At 49.5% G+C, this 26,940-nt stretch overlaps 2 protein-coding genes across 4 annotated transcripts in view; one reads left to right on the forward strand and one right to left on the reverse strand.

The window, feature by feature from the left end:
- LOC120237056 (60S ribosomal protein L7a-like) overlaps positions 1-1,792 on the forward strand; it is an 8,209-nt gene extending 6,417 nt beyond the window's left edge. Inside the window, 2 exon segments of the mRNA XM_039240211.1 lie at positions 1,395-1,527; positions 1,610-1,792. Coding sequence (XP_039096142.1) covers positions 1,395-1,527; positions 1,610-1,792 — 316 coding nt within the window.
- Positions 1-26,940, reverse strand: part of ZFAT (zinc finger and AT-hook domain containing) — a 196,780-nt gene that overhangs the window by 54,840 nt on the left and 115,000 nt on the right. For all 3 annotated transcript variants that reach the window (XM_039240202.1, XM_039240201.1, XM_039240203.1), the window contains one exon: positions 18,384-18,472. In XM_039240202.1, coding sequence (XP_039096133.1) covers positions 18,384-18,472 — 89 coding nt within the window. The remainder of the gene's footprint in view (positions 1-18,383; positions 18,473-26,940) is intronic.

A 26,940-nucleotide genomic window follows, 5' to 3' on the forward strand; every position in this document is an offset into this window, starting at 1 on the left:
AAAAAAAAAAAAAAAAAAAAAAAAAAAAAACAATAAAAAAATAAGAAATTATTTGAACAGTATACTTAAAAAAAAAAAAAAGAAAAAGAAATCCAAATGGCCAAAAATATATAAAAAGAGCCTCAACCTCACTGACAATCATGAACATGACATGAAACCACATACAGAAGTCAGTGTCTGCCCACCAGGGATTCTAAACGTTCAAACCCAGGACCTGGACCCGGGACCCAGACTGGCCACTGCTGGTACACCTGGTGCACCCGCTCTGGGGAACAGTCGGGCATCACCCAGTATAGCTGGAGATGTGCACACCCCATGGCCCCGTGAGTCCCCTGCAGGCATGTTCACACTGGGGACTCTCACGGCCAAACACAGCAGGACACGCTGCAGGAGACACGCTGTGTAGACAACGCTCAGCAGCAGAGCTCATGACTGCAACACAACAGAAACGAGCCAAGTGTGCACTTGCAATCAAATGTACAAACGCGCCACGCTAGGTCACACGGTGGAGCGTGATGCCACGAAGAACGGATGGAGAGCTAGAGGCAGGAATACCAAGCAGTCTCCCCAACATAATGTTGACCAAAGAAGCCAAGTTCAAAACAAAGGAACAATCGCAACACCATAAATTCCATATACAAATCCACTGATAGACAGAACATCAAGTTCAGAGACCTGCAAGGCCGAAATTCTTTGTTTAGGGACACACACATGGATGGGGAAACCACCAAGAAAACAGAAAGGTAATTCTCAGGGAAGTCAGGCCAGCGGTCGCCTCTGGGACAGCGGAGGCGTGTGCTCGGGAAGAGCCCAGGGAGGGGGCTGACTGCTGGCAGCAGCTCCCTTCTGGGCAGTGGCATGTGCATCGTTGGCTTCACACATTCACGTGCGTGCAATACTCAGGACATACACTCTATTTCACAGTGAGAAGAGTAAAGATGGGATGGGTGATTACACAGGTAAATATGTGACATAAACGATCCGTCTTCACAAGGTGTTTGATGATCATGAATAATGTATGTAACGTATCTAGAAAGACACACTCATCCCCATCGGCGGGTTCGACACAGAAACTCTGGGCGCGCTTCGTCATTCAAAGGGAAGAGTGGTGTTTGAGAATCTGCATGTTTTCCTTTGGGGCAACAGGAGACCAGGGCAGGAGGCGAGCCAGAACGCCCCGGCGATGAGCACCGTGATGCGTGCGTCTCTAGCACACGCCTTACAGCCACCTGGGGAGACACAGGGACTGTCTTCTTACAGATGGGGACGCAGAGGCCCTGGGAGGTGAAGCCGTTTGCTCCCCGGCAAACACCAGGCTGTGAGCTAAGGTCTGTCTGACCCCGAAGCCCAGGCGCCCGTCGCCCTCCTCACTGCTGGTGCCCTGCCCGCTGCAGGCCCGCCGCAAACAAACACCCTCCAGGGCGATCGCTCTGCTGGCGAGACTGGATGGATCGTTCCTGCAACCCTTCCTCTTATATTTTCAGTGTGGCAAAGGACTCTGGCTCCAATCACGGGATCCACGAGATGGTACTGCTTTCAGGGTAGGATTTGCAGCACAGAAAGTTCTGGTGGCACAAACCACTCACCCCATTTTCTCCTGGCCTCCCAGGAGTCCAGCCTCGGGGCCTGGCTCCGTACAGCCTCCCGTGTGGACAGCGCACGGACCTGCCTGCTGGCTGCCACGTCCAGAACTCAGAACTACGGGTTAGGCCGGCTGAGGACCCAGCGTGCCTGCGTGTCCACAGACTCCCCCAAGAACACGCCAGAGAACAACTGCCCACACTCCCTCTGACGGGAATCTCTACGGAGAGATTTCTCGAACATAATACAATAATGAAGCAAGGCTTTCTGCACCCGACAGAAGAAAACAATACACTTACAGATATTAAATCTGCTCTTTGTTACAAGAACAAGTCCTGACGGGCCGTGCGGAGCCTCCCTGTCATACAGGGCCTGGCTCACAAGCAGGGGGTCGGCAGCGTGGGGCGAATGTTAAAACTTCTCTGCCCCCGGGGCCGAGCATCTCACTGCTAGAGCAAGTGCACGCGTTACACCCCTTCTTAGCTTCATCGGCCCTCGCTGCTCTGAGAGGAGAGCACCGTGGTGAACTGAGGGCGAGAGAAGATGCAAGCCGGGCCAGCCCAGTAACGGAAGAGATGTCAAACCCCAGGCCTTTGCGGCTACAAGCCTTCACAGGAGCTCAGGGTCCCACCTCCACGTCGCTGTCTTCCATGATGCATCTATTACACCGAAGTTCTATAGAATTTATGATTTGCTCGTTGGTTCACTCAACAGATATTTATTAAGTGCTGCCTACGTGCTGAGAATAGAACATACTAAAACACGGTGTCTCGTGGGCCTTGCCTTCCAGCATCACCAACAGGTCACATGTGACCTCCCAGACCAGGCGTCACAGAGGAAGCAAAGCAGGTGAGCCCAGGCAGGGGGAGGTGAGGGGCGCACATGGCCTCCCGGGAGAAGAGCGCTGGGAGGAGCGGGTGTGGAGCCGGGTGAGGCGATGGGGTGCAGGGCCAGGTGTGCAGCAGAGGGAGACAGGGGAGCCTGTAGGGGCGTGGCGGGCAGGGAGCCACACAGAGCCGCCTGGAAGACCTGAGCTCTTCCTCTGCACGTGCTCAGAGGCTGCAGGAGAGGCAGGGACTGGCCAGGGGGCAACGTGCCATTTTTTCTACCTTTGGATTTTCCGATAACCAATTATTTACCAAGTTGTTTCACAAAATTGAAGTGCTGGGGGGCACGATTGGGATAGAAAAACAGAAGAGGGGGTTCTATAGTCAAATAAGTTTTTTTTTTTTTTTTTGAGTCATTTGTTTATTTTGAGAGAGAGAAAGAGAGAGAGAACAGGGGAAGGGCACAGAGAGAGGGAGAGAGAATCCCAAGCAGGCTCTGCCCTATCAGCACAGAGCCCAATGTGGGGCTCGAACTCATGAACCGTGGGATCATGACCAGAGCCAAAACCAAGAGTCAGACACTTAACCAACTGACCGCCCCAGGCGCCCCGGTCAAGGAAGTTTAAGAACCGCCGCATGCCGTACCCCATCCAGACGACCCCGACGGCATCCCAAGGAAGTAGCGTTCCAAGGAGCACACTCTGGAAAACCGCATTCATGCCATCCTTCAGCCTCCACTCCCCAGTGGCAACTGGCATCACCTCCCAGGCTGGACGTGAGGTCCCCAAGTCCAGGTGCCATGGCATTCGTCCCTCCATCTCTCTTCAGTTTTGACCACTGCAACCTGGGTGGTCAAATCCTGGGTACTCCAGCCTCGCCGAACAAAACATGCAAAATCAGAAAACTCTCACCAGACAGCTGCTGGCTTCAGCTCCGCACCCAGCGGTAAACGTGCCCATGAGAAACTTCTCTACTCACAGAAACTTCATCGCCTGGAATATCTATAAACTGTCAAGTTCCGTTACCCACACAGGGTCATCCAGCAAAGCTAGTGGCCCTTCTAGAATGTTCTGGATGATGATGCGGGCTGGGAGACTGAAATGTTTCACAGATAATGCAAAGAAGTGCCCACAGCCTGCTCTGGGGGTGGGGGGGTCGTTTCAGTCGTAGCACCTGTGCGGGAGGGAGAGTCCTGTGATCTGTGTCTGTCCCTTCTCCCCAGGACCCAGGAGACTGAGCGCACGAGGCTGGGACTTTGCTCTAGGCTCAGCCACGACAGGGACAAAACCGAGGCTGGCCTGAAGGAGCCAGAGAGAAGAAAGCCAGGTCTTTGTGTCAGGTAAGACGCATAAAGCCATCTCTGTTATAAAAGGAGGCCAGAGATAAATTAAACAATTTAAAAGAATAAATGTTTTTAAACCGTGGGGTAGCACAAGTTCAAGAACGGTTTGCATGGAGGCAATTATCTCATCACAATAAATAACAGTAAATCAATCCACGCTAATTGCTTTTCCTGCCAGAGCTAAGGAGACTCTTCAGCGTTCTCGGATTATCGATTTTTTTTGTAATCGCTTGTGCTGTCAAAAATGTAATATTTCCAAAGAATATACCGCTCATTGCTAGACAGACAGAATTTTAATTTAACGAAGACAATCCAATTTCCATTTTTTTCCCCAGAAGTACTTAAGACATCTAAAACGCAAGGAAGCTGAAGACGGCATTACAGGTTTTTAGCAGAGACATTTCAGCTCAAACAATTTAACAAATGGCTGACCATCCCCCTCCTCGTCTTGGCCTTCCCCCTCCTCACACACCTACACACACACACACACACACACACACACACGCGCGCGCGCGCTTAAAGGAAAAAAAGAGTGTAATCCCAGATTCTTCACTTTCGTGCAAATGAAGAACTAAAAAGCAAAACAAATACCACAACAGAAACCCTACACTTCCTTTCTTACCCTCGTGGCCCCGCAGTTCGGCAATTTCCACTGAACTTGGGAAATGTTCTGCCTCCTAAGTTTAACTCCATCAGCATTTTGCTTAAAGATTTTGCTTCAGTTCTGATAGCTACACACATAGCTGCAGGCTTATATAATCAAAGCAGTGAGGGCAGAAAAAGAACAAGGGGGCAACAGTGTCCCTCTGCTTGGGATGACAATGAGAAAGGTGTAGAGTCCTGGACAGACAGCAGCTTTGTCTACAGAGGCAGCTCCACTACTTACTAAATCACTCTTGAGTGTTACTTAGCTGGACTCAGGCTTCAGTTTCCACATCTGTGAAATGGGAATAACATTCCTACATTATAGGGGTTTTGAGGGCAAAATGAAGTAACATACATAAAATACCGCTGTAATGCCCAGCACGTGACTTGACTATTATAAAAGAAACCAGTCCACCTGCCTTCTTTATTCTCGGACTAGATACTTAACTAAACATGCAACCTTCTGCTGGAACTTTCCATGGAAAGATGAAATCATCTCCCGGGTAACAGGAGAAGTTATAGTAGAAGGAAAGCCACGAAGCCATAAGCAATGCCAGATGAGTCAGCATTCTGAGGGACACTGAGAATTTCTGGCTGAGGATTGATTTGAACTGTTTATAAATGTGTGGTTCTGAACATTCTGCCTGTTTGAGATCATTTCCGTACTTTTACTCCCTTGCTCACAAAGCTGCGACTGGAAAGTGGGAGTAAATTGCTGACATGGCCACATCCTGGCTGACCTCATCCGCACACCACCTTTGCTCAAGTTAGCATCTGAGCCCCTTACAGATTCTGTGAGCTCAGCTGTCTGGTGTCTTGTTTGGCTTCACTTGGACACGCTATGAACATCTCTGGGACCCATTCCATTGCTGGGAACGCAACAAGGAATTACACTGACTCCCTCTGACTTGTGGATATCTGAGAACTTTCCGGTTGCTATACGCTTTGAAAGCGATAGGTTTGATATGACAGGGCGATACTATATGAAGCCAATTAGATCATGGCTTTTACACAATGATAGACTTGGAATAATTAGCTGCTCTCTGGATTTGCACAGCAGCCAGTACATAACTCTCCTGTGGCAGTGAATACACAGGCTGCTGCCTGTTATGCACGTATGGGCTCCGTGGACTCGGAAGCCTGGCAGACAGAGGCCTGGCCTCATCCAACACCCCCGCCCTTGCCATAGTGCCTGGCACACAGTGGGTGCACAGAAAAGGAGGTTAAAGGAATGAGTAAACACTTCAGGTTTTGCATCAAAAATTCAGATGCAACTTAGTCCTTTTTGTACTTCTCCGTCTCTTAACACTCTCTATGTTTAACTGTGGCATGATGTACCCCACATGGAATGCCGAGGAAAAGGTCACCAGTGATGATAAACTCAGCTCTTGAAATCCTCCTTATTCCTCACTAGTTTTGTGAAAACACCTTAGTCACGCAAGTTTAAATTTGACAACCGACCAGCCCTTCCTCAGGCTTTATAACACAAATTGTTTAGGATTCAGTTGGCTTTAGATTTATATCAAGTATCAATTAAGTTGAATAGTGTCTTTTCAAGATGATGATCTGGCGGGTTCCTGCTTAAAAGAACACACTCATATGCACCCAGAAGGCCAATGGCCGCAGGAGAGACGGCCGGCCCTCACCTTCAGAAAGCAGGGCAGAGGAATGACCACAGCCACTTGTCACACAACCGAAGGCCGTGTCTCAGGAGCAAGAGCGTCTAACGTAAGAAGCAAGGGTCAGCAGCCAGTCACACTGAATAGTTTCCAAAATGTGCAGATAGTGAGAACTGCTGATTTCATACTGATTTTTTTTCTTTGCAGACTTGGCAAATTCACACACCAAGTACCTGACTTACTTTACAGAAGAGTCAGGAACCTCTTGGTGTACTTGAAGCCACACCGAGCAAGGACCCAAAGGGCAAACTCGTCTAGTGCTGGGGCCCCGTGACGTGGCTCGGCGTTAACACAAAACGTGGGTGGGAGAGAGAGAGGCCCACTGGGAAACGTGGGGCCGGCCCGTGTTCGGGGAGGTGAGGCTCCGTGAAAGCGTGGACGGGTCTGGCCGTGCCGGCGGTGCTGTCAGGGGACACACTCACTCTGCCTGAAGGAGGGGAATGTACGAGTAACTGTACTTGGGAAACACGCCTGCGCAAAGGTTCTCTGCGCTAACGAGGTATCCATGTGGCCGAGCATGCTTTAAAGGAATGTACCGGGGCGCCTGGGGGGCTCAGTCAGTTGAGCGTCCAACTTCATCTCAGGTCATGATCTCACGGTTTGTGAGTTCGAGCCCCGCATCAGGCTCTGTGCTGACAGCTTGGAGCCTGGAGCCTGCTTCTGATTCTGGGTCTGTCTCTCTCTGCCCCTCCGCCACTCTCTCTCTCTCAAAAATGAACATTAAAAATTTTTTAAATAAATAAATAAAAATAAAGGAATGTACTGAATCAGGGGAATTAGGCGACTCACACCATGAGCAAACAGAACACATCACAGGCACCAAGAATCTTAAATAAAAGCATGATAAAAAGGATAGCACGGTTCTGATACAACAATCTTATGGTGAAAAGAGACAGGAAGAAAACCGGGCCAGGTCTGGGCAGAACATTGGAGAAGAGTGCGTCGAGCCCCCCAGGAAGCCTGTTAAGTGACAAGAGGTACCGCCCCATCATCGTGCTACAAGGAAGTTACAGGGGAGCCTGAGTGGCTCAGTTGGTTAAGCATCCGACTCTTGGTTCAGCTCAGGCCACGATCTCAGGGTTCATGAGTTTGAGCCCCACATCAGGCTCTGCGCAGTTAGTGCGGAGCCTGCTTGGGACCCTCTCTCAATCTCTCTCTGCCCCTCCCCTGCATGCTCTCTCTCTCTCTCTCTCTCTCTCTCAAAATAAATAAACTTAAAAAAAAAAACCACGAGAACATTACCGAGGTTAGGTGTCTTGCCCAAGGCCACACAGGCAGTGAGTGGCAAGTCTGGATTCTAAGAGTCTGACCACAAAGCCATGATGCATGAAGTGAAAACAGAAAGCACTTAAGCCGCAGGGTAAAGGGCTTCTGCCGAAGCTGCCTGCTGCTGTTTCTCCCACTGACACGCTTCCAAGAGTCTGCAAAGCCCGGAGGTCTTCCTGGGCCTCCTGGTGAGAACCGATGCATGGAGAAAACCCTCGCCCGAAGCTGGCGGGGCTCCCGGTGACTGTGACCCCACCCGGATTACTCAGGACCAGGACCTCAGCAGTCTGCTGCCCCACCCGCCCTCCTCACTCCAGACGGCCAGCCGAATCCCTGCGTGTCCCGGGTGCGAGGGGGAGGGGGTCGACAGGGACGTTTGCTGGGCACCTGCTCCGTGCACTGCCAGAGTCACAAGGTGCGGCGTTCCTGCTTCCAGTCGGGGTGCAGAAAACCACAAGGGGCTGCTGCTCCCACACAAACAACATGACACAACTTTTTCTAAAACCCATCAGACTGCTAAGGGCACAAGGAAACATTAAGTGAACCAAATTCCAGAAACGAGCAGACGCTGCCTAGGGGGAAAGAGCCCAGCAGCTGTTCTCAGCCCCGTGACCCCACCTTTTCCCTGTGATATGGGGACCCTCGCCAAGCACAAGGGAGCAGGGCAGGAGAGGAGAGCGCGAATGCACCGCAGCCCTGGGGCGCTGGGTCTTCGCTGCACACAAGGCAGGCACGAGAGGGGTCGCGAGAGGGGTCGCGAGAGGGGTCGCGGCCGCAGCAGGGAGGGAAGAGGACGTCCACCACGGCCCTCACGGAAGTGCAGAAGCCGCCACCGGGCGCACTGGGGGGTGGGGGTGGGGGCCGACAGTGGGGAGCGTCCCCAGGGAGTGGAATGCCCGAGGACAACAGTCATCCCAGCCCCCTGGAAAGCTGGCAGCCTGCACGTGGAGCTCACAGGGAGCCCACACGCTTCAGAAAGCCGGCAGATGTGCTGCGAAACAGAAAGCGAGTTCTGGAGTCTTTGCTGTGCTCAGACGCCCAGCCTTGCTGAAACCTATTCCCAAAACATCTGACGACAGTGGAGAACCAGCTCTGGAACCCTGACAGATTAGATTCACTCATTCCTGTGCCAGCAGGAACCCAAGACCACCCCCCACCCCCCGCTGTTCGGTGATTGGCTGGGAGGGCTCGCAGGGCTCAGGGTGCAGATACTCCCTGCTAGTGTTCCTTATAGCCAACAAAGGCAAAGCAAAATCCGCAAAGGGGAAAGGGGTCCAGGGGAAACCAAGCACATGTTTCCAAGAGTCCTCTCCCAGCAGAGTCCTGAGGAGAAGCGAAATTCCCCAGCAACGAGCTGTCACAACACGTGTGAAATGGTACCAGCCTGGGAAGTTCATTAGAAGCTCCGTGCCAGGGTTTTACGGGGAACTGATCACATGGGCAACTCTGTCTAGCACATATTTCCCCTCCAGGCTCCCAGAAGGAAGCAGATGTGCGGCATACACGACGCTGTCTGGACAGTTTAGGCACAGGGAACTTCTCTGGTCAAGGAGGGTTGTGAGAGCCTTCCGATGTTCAAGGTCCAGATGCCAGGCAAGGGCCAAGCTTGCACGCACACCTTTTACAGGACAGCAGTGAGGCCTGCCCGTCAGCTATCTTCCGGACAGTCCCCCACACTACTGACCTGGTACGAAAAGGGGCCAATTATTACTTAGCTCAGTGTCTACTGTTGTTTCACAACCTAGCATTCACTTGAAACTGATGAGACATGCAAAGAAGCAAGAAAATGTGACCCCAAATCAAAAAAGAAGTCAACAGAAACTGATGCACGGATAGCTGAGATGCTGACATTTCTAGAAATAAATATTTAAATAATGACAAATGTGTTCAAGGCTCAAATGAAAAACATGTGACCAGCTGATAAATTTTAGCAGAGATATAAAAACTATAAGAACCAAATAAAAATGCTAGAAATTAAAAAAAAAACAGAAATGAATTATTCTGAGTATCTAAATAGCAGATTTGATGTATCAGGAAAATAATAAGTAATCTTGAACAAGATCAGCAGAGGAGTGCCTGGGTGGCTCAATCATTTAAGCACCCAATTCTTGATTCTGGCACAGGTCATGATCTCATGGTCATGAGATGGAGCCCCTAATCAGGCTCCATACTGGGCATGGAGCCAGCCTAACATTCTCTCTCTAAAAAGAGACGAGGGGAGAGGAGGAAAGGAAAGAAATTGAAATCATTAAACTGAAACACAAAAGGAAGATTTAAAGAGAAAGAGAGAGATCGTTTGAATGTATGAGATATCTAACAGTTTAATATATGATGTGTTATCATCCTAAAGAAAGAAAAAGCAAATAGAGAGAAAGCAATATTAAAGAGATAATGGCTGAGAAAAGAATGGTCTGAAACTGATGAACCATATCAACCCACAAGATTCAAGACCTCAACAAACCCAAGCAAAGTAAACACTGGCAAGTCACACCTAAACTTAAGGATGTTATTATGATGAAAACCAAAGGAAGAGAGAAAAGTCTTAAAACCAGACAGAGAAAAAAGGACCCATTAAACATAGGGAGGCAAATGAACACAAAGAATTTCCAAACAGACAAAAGCTTAGATAATTTAACTCCACCAAACAGCATATAACAAATGCTAGAAAGTTCTCCAAACTGAAGAAAAATTTATCAGATGGAAGTCCAGGCCTGCAAAAAAAAAAATCATATATAAATAAAGAACACCAGGGGCTCAGTTAGTTGAGTGTCTGACTGGCTTAGGTCATGATCTCACAGTTCATGAGTTCAAGCCCCATATCAAGCTCAGTACTGACAGCTCAGAGCCTAAAGCCTGCTTCAGATTATTCTGTTTCCCTCTCTCTCTCTGCCAGTCCCCTGTTCAATCTGTCTCTCAAAAATAAATAAAAACATTAAAAAAAATTTTAAATAAAGAACGCCAGGAAGTTAAATATATAAGGAAACATAAAAGATTTTTAAAATTATACTTTCATATGTATACTTTCAATATTGACTGTATAAAGCGAAGAATGATAAAGCTGTGTGGAGTTTATAGCAAGGAGAAGTAACATATATGACTACCAGAGCACAAAAGGTAGGAGGGAAATAATATTAATTACAATGTTCATGCCTCTTACACTGTTCATGGCATGGTGTATCTGGAGCTAGCTAGAATGTATTACAATATAGATTTACAATACAATGTATCTAACAATCACTTAAAGGAAAATAAATTGTAGACAAATACCAAGATGGTACTTTTCAAGTGAGATATGTCAAAAATTACATTAAATATTAATGGACCAAGCACTCCAACAAAAGGGCAGGAATTGTCAGATTGGTTGTGTGTACACACACACACACACACACACAGGCACAAACAAAATCCAGCTATATGCTGTTTACGGGAACACACATTAAATATAAAGATTCAGACAGGATGTTTCCTTCAGAGTTCAAAACCCAGTGGCTGGTGGACTGTGGTCCATGGACCCCCTGCATCAGAACCACATGAAAATGTACTGGAGTCAAGGATGGCTGCCGGCCTCCAGGCTCATTGAATGTATCCCCTGGGCTTCGGAAGCCATTATCTGCACGTTTGTCAAGATCTCAAGGTGGTCGTGATATGGAGTAAAGAACTGACCTGGTGGGAAGGGTGGCCCGAGGTCAGAACTGCTCCCATTGACAAAACAGCACGCTTGAGATCTCTAGCATTGCCCTCCGCCTTGGGCTGGTGGCACAGGGCTGATACTCCAAGTGTGCCCCAAGCTATGAAGACATATTCCTCCTGGTGTCCTCCCTCAAATCAATCCCTCCTTCAGAAAGTAGCCCTTGAATAATGACATCACTGTTCCCATTTTCCAAATAAGGAGACAGCAGCCCTAGAAGGCAAAGGATCAAAATCCCCAAAGGTCACCTAATTCGTAAGTAGTGGCAATCAAGATTTTAATCCTTCTCTGCCTAACTCCAAAGCCACAGATAACAACGGAAGTAAAATAACACCAACATCTAAATATACATATGAAGAAAACATAATACCAAGATAATATTTAGAATGCATGACTTGCAAACATGAATGTAAGCTCACTAAAAAGGAAATAAACCATGATCAGGCTGGGGATTTTTGTTTTGTTTTGTTTTTTGGTTTAGGGTTTTTTTTAGGAACTGGAGTCATTTTTAAAGATAGGGAAGGGAAAAATAACCAACATTTTATCATCTACCATGAACCATACCCACTGCTCATACAAACAGTACCACTTTCAAGATCTCCAACACCAGAGAAAGATATTGCTATCAGCGTTTTAAAGACAACGGAATTATACTGAGTCGTTAAATTAAACAGACTGCAAGTGGCACAGCCAGGACGTGAACCTGAGTCTGTCTGGCTCTAAATCCTGTGTTTTTCTGTGAGACGTCAACCCTCTTGGAGATTTTCAAGTGCGAAACAGAATCTCAATGAACTACCGAAGAGCAATGTGTCACAGCCTTCCCGGGACGATGTCACAGGAGACGAGCAGGTCGGCTGTTCTGCTTTGGCCCTGGGTAGTTTCTAAAATATCATTTTTATTTACAGTTTTGCTTCTTACTGAAATTTACTGAACAGGCAAAACATTCAGTTCGCCCAGTTCCAAAAATTATACATAGAAAAGTCCCACCCCGAGCCCTGGCCTCCCGTCTACCCAGTCCCAGGCCTCGCTACACAACTGTGCGGTTTCTTTATCTTTGCGCATAAGCTCTAAGACGCTTTAGAGTAGATGTAAATAAATACAAAAATAATTTTGCCCCTCTTACCTCAAAGGCAGCAAACTGTGTTGTGCTAAATCTTGCTTTTTCCACTTCATTATGTGGTATCTGTCCAAGGAAATAAGTCAAGGGCTTCCTTCTACTGTTTCTGCAGCTGTCCAGCATTCTGTTGTCCGGATGTGCCCTTGTTTATTTAAGTCTTGTCTATCCACACACATTCAGTTACCTTCAACCAGTAACGCCGCACAGGCATCATTTCGGACATCAGCAAGTGCGTCCGTAAGATCAGATCACTTCTTACAAGAGGCAAAGCTGAGGCAAACAGCTCATGCGCCTGCAGTCCGGAGCGGCGCTGCCAACCTGCCCCGCCCCCCCAGCAGCAGGGGCCAGTTACACTCCCCTGGGCAAGGCACGAGAAAGGGTTTCTCCTCACCGCCTTGCCAACAGACTGTGCTATCAAACCCTTGCCAGGGATGTTTACCAATCTGATCAGCAAAAAGATGGTACCTTGGTATGCTTTCACTTTATTTTTTTTATTATTATCAGTGACGTTAGGCACCTTATCACATCCCCAAGAGCTAATCCCTTTTCTTCACCAACTTTTCAACAGGGATGCCCGAAGCAGTTTATTTTTAATATGAGATAATCATTCATAAAAGGAAGACAAACATTACAAAACCAATCATCATTAGAATTCCAGGTGCTCAATCAATATTCTCCTTCTTGGGTTTGGAAAAATACTACCTTCAAGGACCATTCTCTGGCGTTGACATCTAACAAGTGCACTGAGAGAAATCTAGAAGAGTTTCCTAGAACGAATGGGTGAATCAGTCAGGATAGCTAGCAAACAAGTTGGGGAGGGAAGAGTGACCTCGCATCAGCTGAAACGGTGGATTTGTGGCACCGTTTTTACCCAGGGCTGTGATGCAGGTCCCAGCCTGCCTGCCTTCTGACGCTCACCTAGCTATCTCCCTCCTCCTCCGTTCCTCTCTGTCCTTCGCTCGCTCTCGCTCTCGCTCGCTCCCTCCCTCCCTCATCAGCGCCTTCACCCCAACCTCAACATCACTCAGGATGGGAAAGAAAATAGCACGACTCTGCTTTTCAGAATCAGTAATTACAATCCAAGTTCAGAGCCTTGGACTCCAGTGAACTGAGCACGTAACTCTCAAGTCAGTATGTAATGACGCGTACAGGGCTAGGAAAAACAGCATCCTCTTTATGCTTGTTTAAGTATCCCTCTAAATGAAAAAGGTAAAACTTTATTTAAAAAGAAAGTTATTCAAGAGAATGAAGAGATGGGCTGCAGACTAGGAGAAAATATTTGCAAGATGTATCTGATAACAGACTGTTTTTACAAAACATATAAACTCTTACAACTCAGCCATCAGAAAATGAGCAACCTGAGTAAAAAAATGAGCAAAATGCCTGAACAGGCACATCACTAACACAGGTAACAGATGATGAGCAGGCACAAGGAAGATGGTCCACAGCATCCATCATCCCGGAAACACAAATTAAAGCAAGATTGAGGCGATACACCTCCCAGCTCTCAGAACGGCCCAAGTCCAGAACACTGACAACACCAAATGCTGGTGAAGATGTGGAGCCACAGACACGCTCATGCACTGTTACTGAAGAAGCAAAATGATACAGCCACACTGGAGGACAGTGTGGCAGCTTCTTGCAGAGCTAAACATACTCCTACCATACAATCCAGCAATCACAGTCCTCAGTATTTGCCTAAAGGAGTTGGGGGATTATGTCTGCACACAGTGTTTAAGCAGTTTTATTTGTAATTGCCAAAACTTAGAAGTAACCAAGATGTCCCTCAGTAGGTTGCGGCCCATCCAGACAGTGGAATATTATTCAGTACTAAAAAGAAATGGCACTCTCAAGTCATGAAAAGACCTGGGGGAACCTTAAATGTATATTACTGAGTGAAAGAAGCCAACCTGAAAAGGTTACAGACTGTATGATTCCAACTCTATGACATTCTGGAACAGGCAAAACTGTGAAGACAGTAAGAGAGTCAGAGGTGGCCAGGGGGTAAGGGGGAGGGGAGGAGGGAAGGGAGGAACAGGCAGAGCACAGGAGATGTTCAAGGCAGTGAGACCACTCTACATGACAACCTTATCAGTGGATACACGTCATGATTCATCTGTCAAAACCCACAGAATGCAGAACACCGACACTGAGCCTTAATGTAGACTATGGCCTTGGGTGAGCACCATGTATCAATACAGACTAATCAATTGTGACAGATGGATGAGTCTGGGGGCGATGCTGAAAATGGGGGAAGCTGTATGTGGGGAGCAGGGCCAGACAGTATATGGGACCTCTCTGTACTTTCCTCTCAGTCGTGCTGTGAATCTAAACTACTTTAAGAACACTTGATTTAATAAAAAAGAAAGAAGACTGGCAAAATCCAACTTTCTGCAGTATAGTTAATGGAGAATACCAAAGTCAGTCCCCTAGTTTTGATGGCACACTGCGGTTAAAGACGTTATCATTGAGGGAAGATGGGGGACAGGTACCTGAGAAATCCGCTAGACTTTATAGGAGTCTAAAATCATTTTAGGTGCACCCGGGTGGCTCAGTCAGTTGAGCATCCGATTCTTGATTTCGGCTCAGGTTACGATCCCAGGGTCAGGGATCAAGCCCCACATCAGGCTCCACACTGAGCATGAAGCCCGCCTAAGACTCTCTCTCTCCCCCTGCCCCTCTCTAAAACAAAATTAAAGATAAATAAATAATTTTAAAATAAAACTTTCTAAATGAAATAAAGTCATTCCTGATTACGTGTAAGGAAACTGCCACTGAGTCACCTGGCCCCATCACTGAGAACATTTCTATCAACAGAGTTGCGGGCTGACGGAGCTCAACGGAGAGAGAAAACTGAACAAGTCTAGCCTGTGATCACATTGCCTTACCGGGCAGAATGCTGGCTTACTTATTTGCAAGAAAGCAAAGAGTTGAACAGCTAGAGGCGGGGAATGAGCCCATTTTGTGGGGACGCCCCTGGCTCAGGGGCACCCCGTCCCATGCAAGCATCTTCTTGCACACAATGGATAGTGTCCATTCCACCCTCAGGAATGCACTTTAATTACAGCTGCAAGAGGCGCCCAGAACACCCTCGCTGCTTATGAATTCTCAGTGGTTTGATGGGCTTCACCCCATGTTTTATAGTCCTTTCGATATCAGGATGGCTTGGAAATGCTTTTGGCATGAAGATGTCCATCGTGGAGTTACTTGTCACGGCAAACCTGGGAACCACCAAACTGTCCAATTACTAGGGGGAATGGCTAATTGAACTATGATACTCATCCTTAAGCAGCCATTACAAACGGTTTTACAGTAACTATATTTTCATGAAATGGGAAAATGCCTATGAAATGAAGATTTCAAAAAGGCAATATTTATAATGTCCTAATCAGGCAGGCTCTCCAGCCCTGCCTTTGACTGGGAGGTTATTCTAACTCAAACGCGAAGTATTCTTAGCAAACCATCTGGCCACTCATTTAAGCCTCATTCTCTAATAGAGCTTTATTGGTGGTAAAGCTGATGTTTTAATCTCCACCCAAAAACGCTCATTTACAGTAAGACCTCAATTATGTCTAAAAAAATAATATATCCAAAAACTGTACAAAGAAAGGGAATGAAAAGCACTTTCCTAAGCTTATTTAGTGAACACATATTATTCTTAAAATAAATAAATAACAACATGTAATTTTAAGAGGCAATACAAAAGTTTGCCCTTATTACAGTGTTTCCTGACACAAATTATATATTGCAAATTATACATCTAGATCTACACAGGCAAATTGGTTTCCTCTTGCAAGTCAACTGCAATAGATTAGCAGTGTCTGCACGAAGACTGAGGCCTCACCGAGGATTGCTAGAACAGAAGGGCCTGATTTCTCGGGAATGTTTGCCACTGGTATGCAGAGGGAGTGCAGGACCACGCATACTATGTATTTTCGGATTCTGATAAAAGTCTTCTGCCAGGGAGCAGATGTGAAAGGAAGAAAACAGAGCAAGGAGGTGGGGGGGAGGGAATGCAGTAGGCGGAATAACGCGTCCACAAAGATGTCCGAGTCCTGGTATCTGGAGGCTCACATGACAAAAAGAAGTGAAGACCACAGGCAGGGCTGAGGGTGTTAATCGCCTGACCTTAAGGTACGGACATTCTTCTGGGCCACCCTAGCGGGCCCACAGGTGAAAGGTCCTCATGGGTGAAGGGAGCAGGGCGGCAGAAGACTCGGAAGAGAAGTGGGAAGCTATGTTGCTGGTTTCCAGATGGAGGGCTGGGGCCAGGAGCCACGGATGCGGGTGGCGTCCAGAAGCCAGAAAGGGCAAGGCGATGGATCTTCTCCGAGAGCCTCCCGAAAGAACACAGCCCTGCCGTCACCTTGCCCTTAGCTCAGTGAGATCTGGACTGAAATCGGAGCTACACAATAATGCCTGGTGATGCTGCATGCCACTGAGCCGGAGGTGGCTGTCCGAGCAGTGACAGGAAACTATGATAATCTCATCAGCATGAATGAGGGTGGTTGGCAGGAACCAGCTTCATTTTGCTGTGTCCGCCCCCAGTCTTGGGAGAAACACCAGAGAACGTAACCCGGAGGAGGAGAGAGGCCAAAGTCTGACTGAGCAGTTCTCCCTCCAGCGGGGGAGGGCACCTGAAGCCACAGGGCGCCCGTGGGAAACCAGGAGTGACCCCCGGGGCAGCGGACGGCAGCTGTGTGACGGCCACAAACAGGTGAGGACTCACAGGAGGGTGACACCTGAGCACAAACCATCCCCAGGTCCACTTCCTCTGCACACAAGCCAAAGACTGCAAACCTTAGAGAGAAAACAGTGACGATGTCGGGGCAGAGAGACCGTTCAGCTGTGCCTGGTCGGGGAAGGAAAAACGTTCCGCACTGAAAACCAATGAACAAATGAAAAATCTAGCTCCGATGCTGGGAGAGCAAGGACAGCAAGTAGCCTCGCCAGGTCCAAGTTCCTCATCTACAGAGCGAGGGCCGCCCTGGCACCCAGACTGCGCTGTGTGTGGGAGTCCAGGGTCCCCAGAGAAACACGTCTGCGGCTGTGAAACGGGAGATGAAGCGCTCCACTATAATGTCATAACAATCCACAGGGCGCTCAGGAACCCCCTGCCACTCCCACAGGGTGACGAGCACATCCCACCTGAGAAACACAGGCCCACCACAGCCACGTTGGAGCCGCTACACAGGCAACAGGCATGGCCCCTCAGTGTTCCCCATGTGCCCCCTCTTGACCACAAGGATTCCCGAGGAGACGCAAGGGGAGAAGTCCAAGTTCTGGCTCCTTCACCTCCTGGATATGTAAAGCACACAAGCCCTTAACCCCTCTGAGCCACCTGGTGGCTTAACCGGATGAGGTGAGATCCTGGGAACCCATCTCTCACAAGGCTGTTCTGAGCATCAGAAGAGCTGCCGACAGCTCTGGGGTTCTGTCAAACGTGGATGATGTCTGCTGTGGGACGGCGACAGCTGATGGGGAGTGCAGGCATACAGCGGAGGCTCAATAAACGCAGCCTGCAGGTGTGGCGGCCCATGGCCCGCCCACATGCTACTTCTCCCGGTTTCAGCACTGCACACGATCTCAGCAAACACTTGAGAGCACCCTGCTCTCCACACCACGTGCATGTGCAGCAGCAGCTTTGAGGGTTGAATTGCCTGCACCGAGCAAAAGTTTTTATCAGGCAAGTTCACTGGGCCGCACTTCTCATGGTCAAAAGCTGCGGCACAAACAGCGGCCAGGTGGAAATTAGCATGTAGGCTAAAGAGAGAGGAGTCACAGCTATGCAACAAGCACGGGAGCCAGCAGACCCTGAGCCACGGTGACATGCCGGGCCCACAGGGGGCACTGCAGGGGCACCACGTCCAGCTCTCCAGGTGGGCGCCGGCACACCTGTTGTGCCAGGAGACCCACCTGAGGCAAGCCAGGATCTGAAAGCACCCATTGTCACAGCTCACATCCCTTCCTCTAAATCTCTGTGGGTATCCACAGGAAGAGCACACCGCTTCTCTGACCTTCATGGTCTCACACTCGGTCCCTGGACCTGGCTTCTAAAGGGCAGAGAGACACCACACTTCTGGAAGTGGAGACGTGAGCTCTACCCCGGACTTGATGCGTATGAGCTTGGGGGGCCCGGAAGTGAGGGGAACACCCCCAAAGAATGACCCTTCCATTCTGCCCAACGATGGGCTCGCAGCATGAACCGGGAGGGACCCCACGCGCCGAGCCCCCTCACCTTGAAGGAGGCGTGCTGTTCCATGTGCCGCAGCAGCTGGGGCTTCTGGGCAGCCGTGTAGTCACACACCGTGCACTTGAACTGCTTCCCTGCAAAGAAGGGAGGGCAAGGTGAGCACGTGCATGAAGGGCCAGGAGTGTAAGCAGGTATGCGAGGATGCCCCTTGCCACGTGGGTGGTCCAGAGCCTGGGGGCGGGGGGCAGTCCACACGTGCACAGACACCAGGCAGCACAGCACACTCCGGCCACACAAGTGGTAACAGAAAGGGGCTTGCCGTGGAGGGAGAAGGACAGCCAGCCTGCCTGGGGGGCCCCGACGACACCCGAGCAGGCTCCTAAGGACAGGGTGAGGTGTCTCAGGTGCACCCAGCTGGCTACGGGAAAGAGGTGCACATGGCAAGCACCGAGGCGGGGACCCAGGTGCCCAGGGACTGGAGCCCCTGGTCTTCCTTCCGGGACCTAGAGAGCGGGATCTGCAGCGGGGCAAGCGCTGGCCCCGGAGAGGCTGTGCGGCCACAGGACCAAGGGCCTGTGGCATCTGACCCAGAGTGACGCGCTGTCCCGAAGAGCCAGGAGAACACAGAGCCCCCGAGCAAGGCAGCACAATCCGTGTCTGGAACCTCTAACCCTGGTGGGAACACACAAGGCAGGTCGGAGGAGACACTAGAGAGGAGCCACACAGAAACAAAACACTGCTCTTTGGGTGACACGTCGGCATTCGTCACTGGGATGAACAGGCCCATGATTTGTTCACACGAGTTACTGGATACACGGGCCCGCTACCTTTTTCAACCCCAGGTTAGCAGAAAGTCAAACCTCAACAGGCCATGGTACAAACGCAGGACCAAATATAAGCCTGACCGGCTTCGGGTAGCGGTCAACCGTTCACTGAGCAGTTTCTAAGGGAGCCAGGAGCACGGAGACGGCCCATGGAAGCACAGAGACACAGGCCCCTCTCAGGGGCCTGGCACTTCTTTCCTTCTCAGACAAGCCGTGCAGCCGCCGGCCTGGTGCCCCTGCAAACCCAGTGAAAATGCCTCAGGGCACCAGGCACCGGAAAGCCGTTCCTGCCAAGGAAAACCCGGGATGCCCGGCCAGTGGCGGATCTCAGCCCGTGTGGGACTGGTCTCGGCTGCACAGGGCTCTGCTAACAGGCCAGTGTCCTTGGTGTCGGTGAGGCAGCCTCCCCCGTCCCCACCTTTCACACACCGGCACCCCACCACGCTCTGGCCCACGCTCCGGCACACGCTCCTTTCTTCTCCTGCTACGAGCCTCCCTGCGCGTAACCTTCCCCTGCGGACTTCTGCAAGCCTTTAAGGCCGACATCTGGACCTTCCACTCTCACTTTTTCATTCTTCTCCACCTTCGACCCTTCCCTGATCTTGGGACTTGAGAATCCAACGGTCTGCTGCACTCCTGCTTAGCTGACCCAAATGCGCTAAACTGGACTTATTATCTTCCCCATCAAGTGTGTCCTACCTCTAGCCTTCCCAGTTCTTCGCCCTCACCCCACCCCCCGCACCGATCGCAAAGTCAGGGACCTGGTACTCTGCTTCAATACCTCCACGCTGGTGTAGACCTTCCTCACTTCTTCCCTGAAAAAGGGCAAAAGCCTATAAACTGGTCTTCTTGCCTTCAGGTAACTCTCTTCTCTATCTGTCATCCATACATCCATCAGCTCACCATCCATGCACCCCCCACCCACCCCTCCCCCTCCTCCATCCATCCATTATCCATCCATCAATCCATCAGCTCACCATCCATGCACCCACTTATCCACCCCTCCCCCTCCTCCTTCCATCCATCATCCATCCATCCATCTATCCATCAGCTCACCATCCATGCACCCACTTATCCACCCCTCCCCCTCCTCCCTCCGTCCATCATCCATCCATCCATCAGCTCACCATCCATGCACCCCCTTATCCACCCCTCCCCCTCCTCCCTCCATCCATCATCCATCCATCGATCTATCCATCAGCTCACCATCCATGCACCCCCTTATCCACCCCTCCCCCTCCTCCCTCCATCCATCATCCATCCATCCATTTATCCATCAGCTCACCATCCATGCACCCCCTCCCTCCCCTCCCCCTCCTCCCTCCGTCCATCCATCCATCTATCCATCAGCTCACCATCCATGCATCCCCTTATCCACCCCTCCCCCTCCTCCCTCCATCCATCATCCATCCATCCATCTATCCATCAGCTCACCATCCACGTACCCCCCCTACCACCCCTCCTCCTCCCTCCGTCCATCATGCATCCATCCATCCACACGGACACCCCATCCTCCATCCAGATGATGTCACACACAAGCTCTCCCACAGCCCTTCCTGGACACCCATCAATGACACCCAACAGGCAGAACAAAGCTGAAGCTCCAGAGCATGGAGACCCTGCAGAACCGAACTCACCTCCCTGACCTGGCCCTCCTCTCAGACTTCCACTCTCCATGTTAGAAAGTCTTTCTGCTCTGGGACCATTCTGCCAAGCTTTGGCTAATATTTTCCATGCCTGGGGTGCACCGCCTCTCGGCATCTGGCCATTCTTCACTGTCACTCACAACTCAAGTTGAACAACATCTCTGCCAACTGGGCTGAGAGTCAGCTCCCCGCCTCCTTATCCCGCACACCTTCTCTCCAGGTGCTTCTGTCCGTGCCCGACGGCCACTGCCTGGTCACAAGCCCGGGGCTGCCGTGGCTGCCCACAGGGACCGTGTCTTATTCATCCCGGCACCCCCGGCACCTGAGGGCATGGCACACACCGAACATACTCTGCATTTTACTAAACTGAACCGGACAAGCAGCAAAAAATGGAATTTTTGTGTATCTCACATGAGCAACACAGCAAGAACAGCAAAAGGAAATAATACTGTAAACAGATTAATATAATTACATCCTCATTCCAGGGGAACGAACCTCAGATTCTAGATTCTACTAATTCTGCAAGTCCTAAGTGGGGGGAAAACTTACCCATGTAAGGCAGACAAATCATAATCAGAGACCAATGGACACTTGTTCTTAAGCATAGTATCATCATTTTTCAAACACAGAGCCGCACATTTCCACACATCTTGGATACAACCTCAGCCGCCCGTACTTTCAGGTAGACTCGTGACTCACATAAAAGCATCACTATTGTGCCCAGGCAGCGTGAGCAAGATGTGTTGGGTTCTCCGCTGCCACAGGAGGGGAGGAAAGTTGATAGAACCATTCTCCGAAGTGATAAATATTTTCACTCATTACCAATACACTTGACTCCAAGAGTAAAAGATTAAGTGCTAAAAAGATACTCTGAAATGAATAAATGGAATCACCTCATCTGGGATCAAGAGTCAGCCTTTTATGGATATACTCCCAGGGCTCTGCGAGAGACAAAGAAAGAAGGGGGCTCCTAAAAACCAGCCCTACAGGGGCCTCGGGGTCCGGGCAATACTTATTACGAATGTTTCAGCAGCCCCTGACAGTCCCTGTCAACAGGCCTGGGAGAGCACTTGACATAATCTTTTGCTGCCTAATTAAAATAATGCAGTGCAGATCCATGACTAATCATAAAAGAGCAATGCTCTGAGACTATCTTGTTTTCTGTCAAGATCCTCCTGAGAACTGCAGGGAGAGTCGACCGGAAAACGTGGTATTTACCTGAGGCTACAGGGACCTCGAAAAGGCCGGCCGATGAAATGGCTATATCTGGCTCACACCACAGCCCGGGAAAAGAAAAGACTGATTACAAAGAAAGAAAGAGGCTGTTGGTGTACAAAGTTACTCCATTTCTCCCACCACAACTGACCTGGCGAGCTCTAGCTGCAGAGTCACTGTCCCTCAGCCGCTCTACTAGGGCTTAAGGCCTATGATCTCAGCTGTGCGCCCCAAAACCTGGGGAGGCAGGCAGCGTTAACCCCTCTCAGGGATGAGGAACTAGGATTGAGACTCTGAGCAACTTTCTGGGTTATGAGACCCTGCCCTGGATGATCCCAAAGAACGCCAGGGAGGTCAAAGTCACAGGACCAGAGTCGCGCTGGAAGGGCTGTCCCGAGCGGCCAACGTGGGGCGGGGCCCACGGCCGGTCACCACATGCGCCCTCAGCCTCATCTCTTTGGGGCGGCTTTTCAGGTGTCTGCTGCCCGGTGTCTGAGTCCCTCCTCAGAGTGGGCGGGGGTTACCTCCCAGCCTGGATGTGGACCCCAAGGACCGCGGTTAAAGCCACAAAATGATCCTTTAGCTAATACGGGCAGGACACAGATTCCCCAAAAGGAACAGCAATGGGCATACCTGAACCATGAAGGCCATGGCACAGGACGGTGGCCCATTAGAAAAGAGTGCCCATGAAGGGTGAGTGGAAGGGAAACACATTCCCTCTGGCTCTGCCCAGCTCGCCCTGCATCACCCTGGGCTCCTTCTTCTCTGACACTCTGTGACTGCATTAGAAGCAGGGGGGTAACCCCTGCCCACTCCGAGGATGGACTCAGACACTGGGCTGATATTTCGTATCTCAGCTGTCTACGCCATATATTTTACTGACTTTTCTTGTCTACTCATTTAGCTTCGTGACAATGGAACCTTTTGGCTCTTGTTCTGTCGTTCTTGTATGGTCCACTGCTGTATCCCAGTGGCTCACTGAACCTTCTCCGGCTGGTTTGCCTGGCACCCTCGCCGGGTTGTGGGTACTTTGAGGGCAGGGACGGTACACTTCTCATCCCATGTGCCGTGTGGCCTGAGTGCACACTGGCTGTAGGGCTCGCTGTGAATTACAGGAAAGCCCAACAGGGTGTGTGCTCAGCCGCACTCCCTCTCTCCCACAACAGACACCAAATGGAACAGGATGGGATGAAAACAGGCCTCTATGAGGAAGTGACGGTCAAGCTAAGACAGGACGATGAGGAGGACCACACCACGTGAAGAGGAGATGAAGATAGTTCTGGGAAAAAAGTAACCAAACACACGAAGATCTCAAGTCTCTAGAAGATAGCAAAGGCCCCTTTTCTGCTTCAGCAACTTTGAGTACAACCAATAGAGCCCCAACAGACGTGGCTGTCGAAGGAACTCAGTGAATGAAGGAACATAAAATGCCAAGACCCCAGAAAGCAAACAGATAAAAACAGGACATGAACAAACAATTCAACAACAGAGGATTAATTCATTTTAGTGCATCGAAAGAAGCCCACTAATAGCAAACAACTAGATCAAGCACTACAAATCAGCCAAGATTATAAATGCTTCTTGCGGATCAACTGAGTCAATCCACTCAATCCTCAAATTTACCTCTTCAATTCTGGGTTATCAAATAATTACAAATTACAGCAACATGGTAAGATTTGACACACGTTAAACCAAGAAACGGGCCATTTCTAACAACACGAGGAACTAACCTGAAAGGGCTGAGCCAGAGCACTGCCGTATTTCTGGCATGATGCTTTGAAGGCAGTACGTCGGCAGCGTAACACATCAGAAAAACACCAGAGCCAAAGTAGCCATCCCGTTCCTGGAAAGGAGTCTTAAGGAATTAATTCAAAAGAAGGAAAAGTTCAAGTGCAAGAAAGGGTTCCTTGCAACCTAGGTTCTAAAGGGGAGAAAACAGAAAATACTACCCTGTCTGAAAATAAGGGCCTGGTCATGCAGCTCATGGTCGCCCACCATCTTCATGGGACATCACACAACCCCTTGTGTATTGTCCCTGGACTCTGCAGCCACAAACAATTATTACAATTAGTAATTTTGAAGCCATAACTACAGCTATGTTCCATATAAACATGAAAAATGATGGGAAACAAATTTTTAAAAGAAACGTATTTTTAAAAGAATACTGTATTTGTCGGGGGGCAGAATTCTGGGCACACTTGGAGGAAAGGGCTAGATCTTGGGGACTGCTGTTTTCATGTTTGCTGTGCAACGGGAGAACATTTCGGATATAAGAACATCCGTCTCCGCAAGCCCATTGACTACGACATAGAATTTCAGAAGACACATCTTTCAACACGGAAACTTAAAATGGTATCAGTGGTTCCTGAACCTGAAGTTCAAGAGAGTTTGCTGTGTTTTAAGATGCCACCCTGGCCCTGCCGGGTTGATTACGGCCTTCTGCCTGGGCATCTTTGCTCCTCTTCCTCACAGAGAACATGCAGCAGCCTCATCTGTGAACAATCCCAGGCCGTTTCTGGTCTGCTGAGGTGGAATCTAATTAAATAGCCAAAAGTCATTCTGAGCCCAAGTCCTGTCAACAAGGAGGGCACAAGAAAGCCGAGTCCTACCACCGCCTGGAGAAACACCCGTGAGGAAAGCGCGCCCAGCCTCCTTACAAAAGCCAGTGCCACTGCGAGAAAGGGGGACCGCAGGGACAAAGTGACATCTACAGGATTTACTATCTCACTTATGCTGGATGTTCTTCTCATTTGCCCAGATGTTAAAGGTTAAAATCCTAACGACCCAGAAGAACCTCACCAATAATGTTCAAGTGAAGAAACCAGACACGAAAGCGCATGTATTATAAGAACCAGCCTATACAAAGTTCAAGGACTGGCCAGATCAAGTATAGAGTTAGAAGTGCGGGCAGTTGCTTCCTGGAGGAGGAAGGAGGGGATGGCTGCGGGGGGGGGGGGCAAAGAGGCAGCTGCCTGCGATGACCCAGTGAGCTGTACCCTTACAAAGCATGCACTTTTTTGCATGTGCAGGATACTTTAATTTTAAAAAGTTAAGGGAAAAAAGGAAAACACCACCACAAGAGCAAAAAAGGCTACTTTTCCCAGGATGGGCTCGGGAGCAGGCACCAAATGAGTTCAAGAAAGAAAGATGTGTCAGGTGGTTCAGAGATGAAGCCTGAGGGCAGCATCAGTCTGCGGATTAGGCTGACGGTGGTTGTGGGTGGTAAGAAAAAAGACACCATCAGCACGCCTCTCCCCTGTGACCTTTGGTTCAGCATCTTTGTGGGTGCCGGGCTGGCTGGAGGTCTTCTCAGCAGACACTGCAGCTCGTTCCGGAAGCACAACATTTTACCACCAGCTCCTGTTTCCCTCGGAAGGTGTGATCTGGTACAGCCCCTCTCCAAAGACGGCAGCGTGGGGGTACAAATGTCCTCTCCACTACTTCTCTTCATCCCTCTGTGTTTCCTTTAGGAGGAGTCTGTTTCTCTGGCAGCAGGAGCTCGTCGGCCCGCATTCCACGGTGGACAGGCTGACGGAACAAAGCTGACCACTGAGCTGCGGGGCACTGACGGGGCCTGGGGACAGGATGCTGACTGAACTCAAGGGCCACCAGACAGTAGAGGAAAGCACAGGGTCTGGTGTCCAGGGATCCTGAGAAGCACCCTTTACTCAGGTCTTACTCAGCATGTCACGTTAGGAGGAAGGAAAAGACACCTTTGTGATTGCCTTGGGTTAGACGAAGCGAGGGGCCCCCGGCCCCCAGGGACTCAGGACGGCCCTCCCTATTGAATTTCTTTCTGCTCTGGGGGAAAAGATGAATGTGTAAGACAGAGGGCCAGACAGCCGGTGGAACAACTGCCCGGCTGGGCACCCTGCGCTCAAGTGGGAGGCTCTCCCAAGGAAAAGGGGCAGCAATTACCCTGCACTTGCCAGCAGCTGGGGTCGGGGGAGGCTCACTCTAGGATGGATGAGCCCCGGCCAGGTGACCAGCACCTAGAAAACACACGGCATGCTGCTGAGGATGGGGGAAAAGGGCACTCCGGTGAACTACTGCTGGTGGGAATGTAAAATGGTTCAACCACTATGGAAAACAATATGGAGCTTTCTCAAGAAATTAAAGATAGATCTACTACAACATCTACTCCCTACCCCCCAGCAATTCCACTACCAGGTACAAACCTGAAGGAATGAAAACAGGATTTCAAAGAGCTATCTGCACTCCCATATTCATGAGAGCATTAGTCACAGTAGTCAAGGCACAGAAACAAGCCAAATGCTATCAACAGATGAGGGAATAAGAAAGATGGGGTACACACAAACAACGAGGTATTACTGAGCCACAAGAAAGGAGAATATCTTGCCATCTTCAACATGGATGGACTTTGATCTTCAACATGGATGGGCCTTGAAGCCATTATGCTAAGTGTGGTAAGTCAGACTGAGAAAGACAAGCACTGTCTTCACTTCTATGTAGAATCTAAAAATGTCAAACTTGAAAAAAGAAAAAACAGAGTAAAATGGTGGTTAGCAGGGGACAAGGGTGGTACAGACTGATGTTGCTCAAGGGTTCAAACTTGCAACGTGGAGTAGAGAAGTCACGGCGAGCTAACGCGGAATATAATGGATACAGACAACAATGCCATATTTATACTGCAATGTGATAAATACCGCGACAACTGCAATATAGCACAACCATGTAGCAAACTCGCTGGACACCTTCCATTTACACAACGTTAGATGTTAAAAACATTCAGCAAAATAAGAAATACTCAACCATAACCAAAAACTATGGGATGTGATCGCCATTAACTAAACCTACCATGGTAATCATTTCACAATATACACAACACACCAAATCTGCGTTGTACGCCTTAAACTAATATGGTGTTATATGTCAATTACATCTCAGTAAGACTGG

The sequence above is a fragment of the Hyaena hyaena genome, unplaced genomic scaffold (assembly GCF_003009895.1).
Source record: "Hyaena hyaena isolate Hyena2069 unplaced genomic scaffold, ASM300989v1 scaffold_169, whole genome shotgun sequence".
NCBI lineage: Eukaryota > Metazoa > Chordata > Mammalia > Carnivora > Hyaenidae > Hyaena > Hyaena hyaena.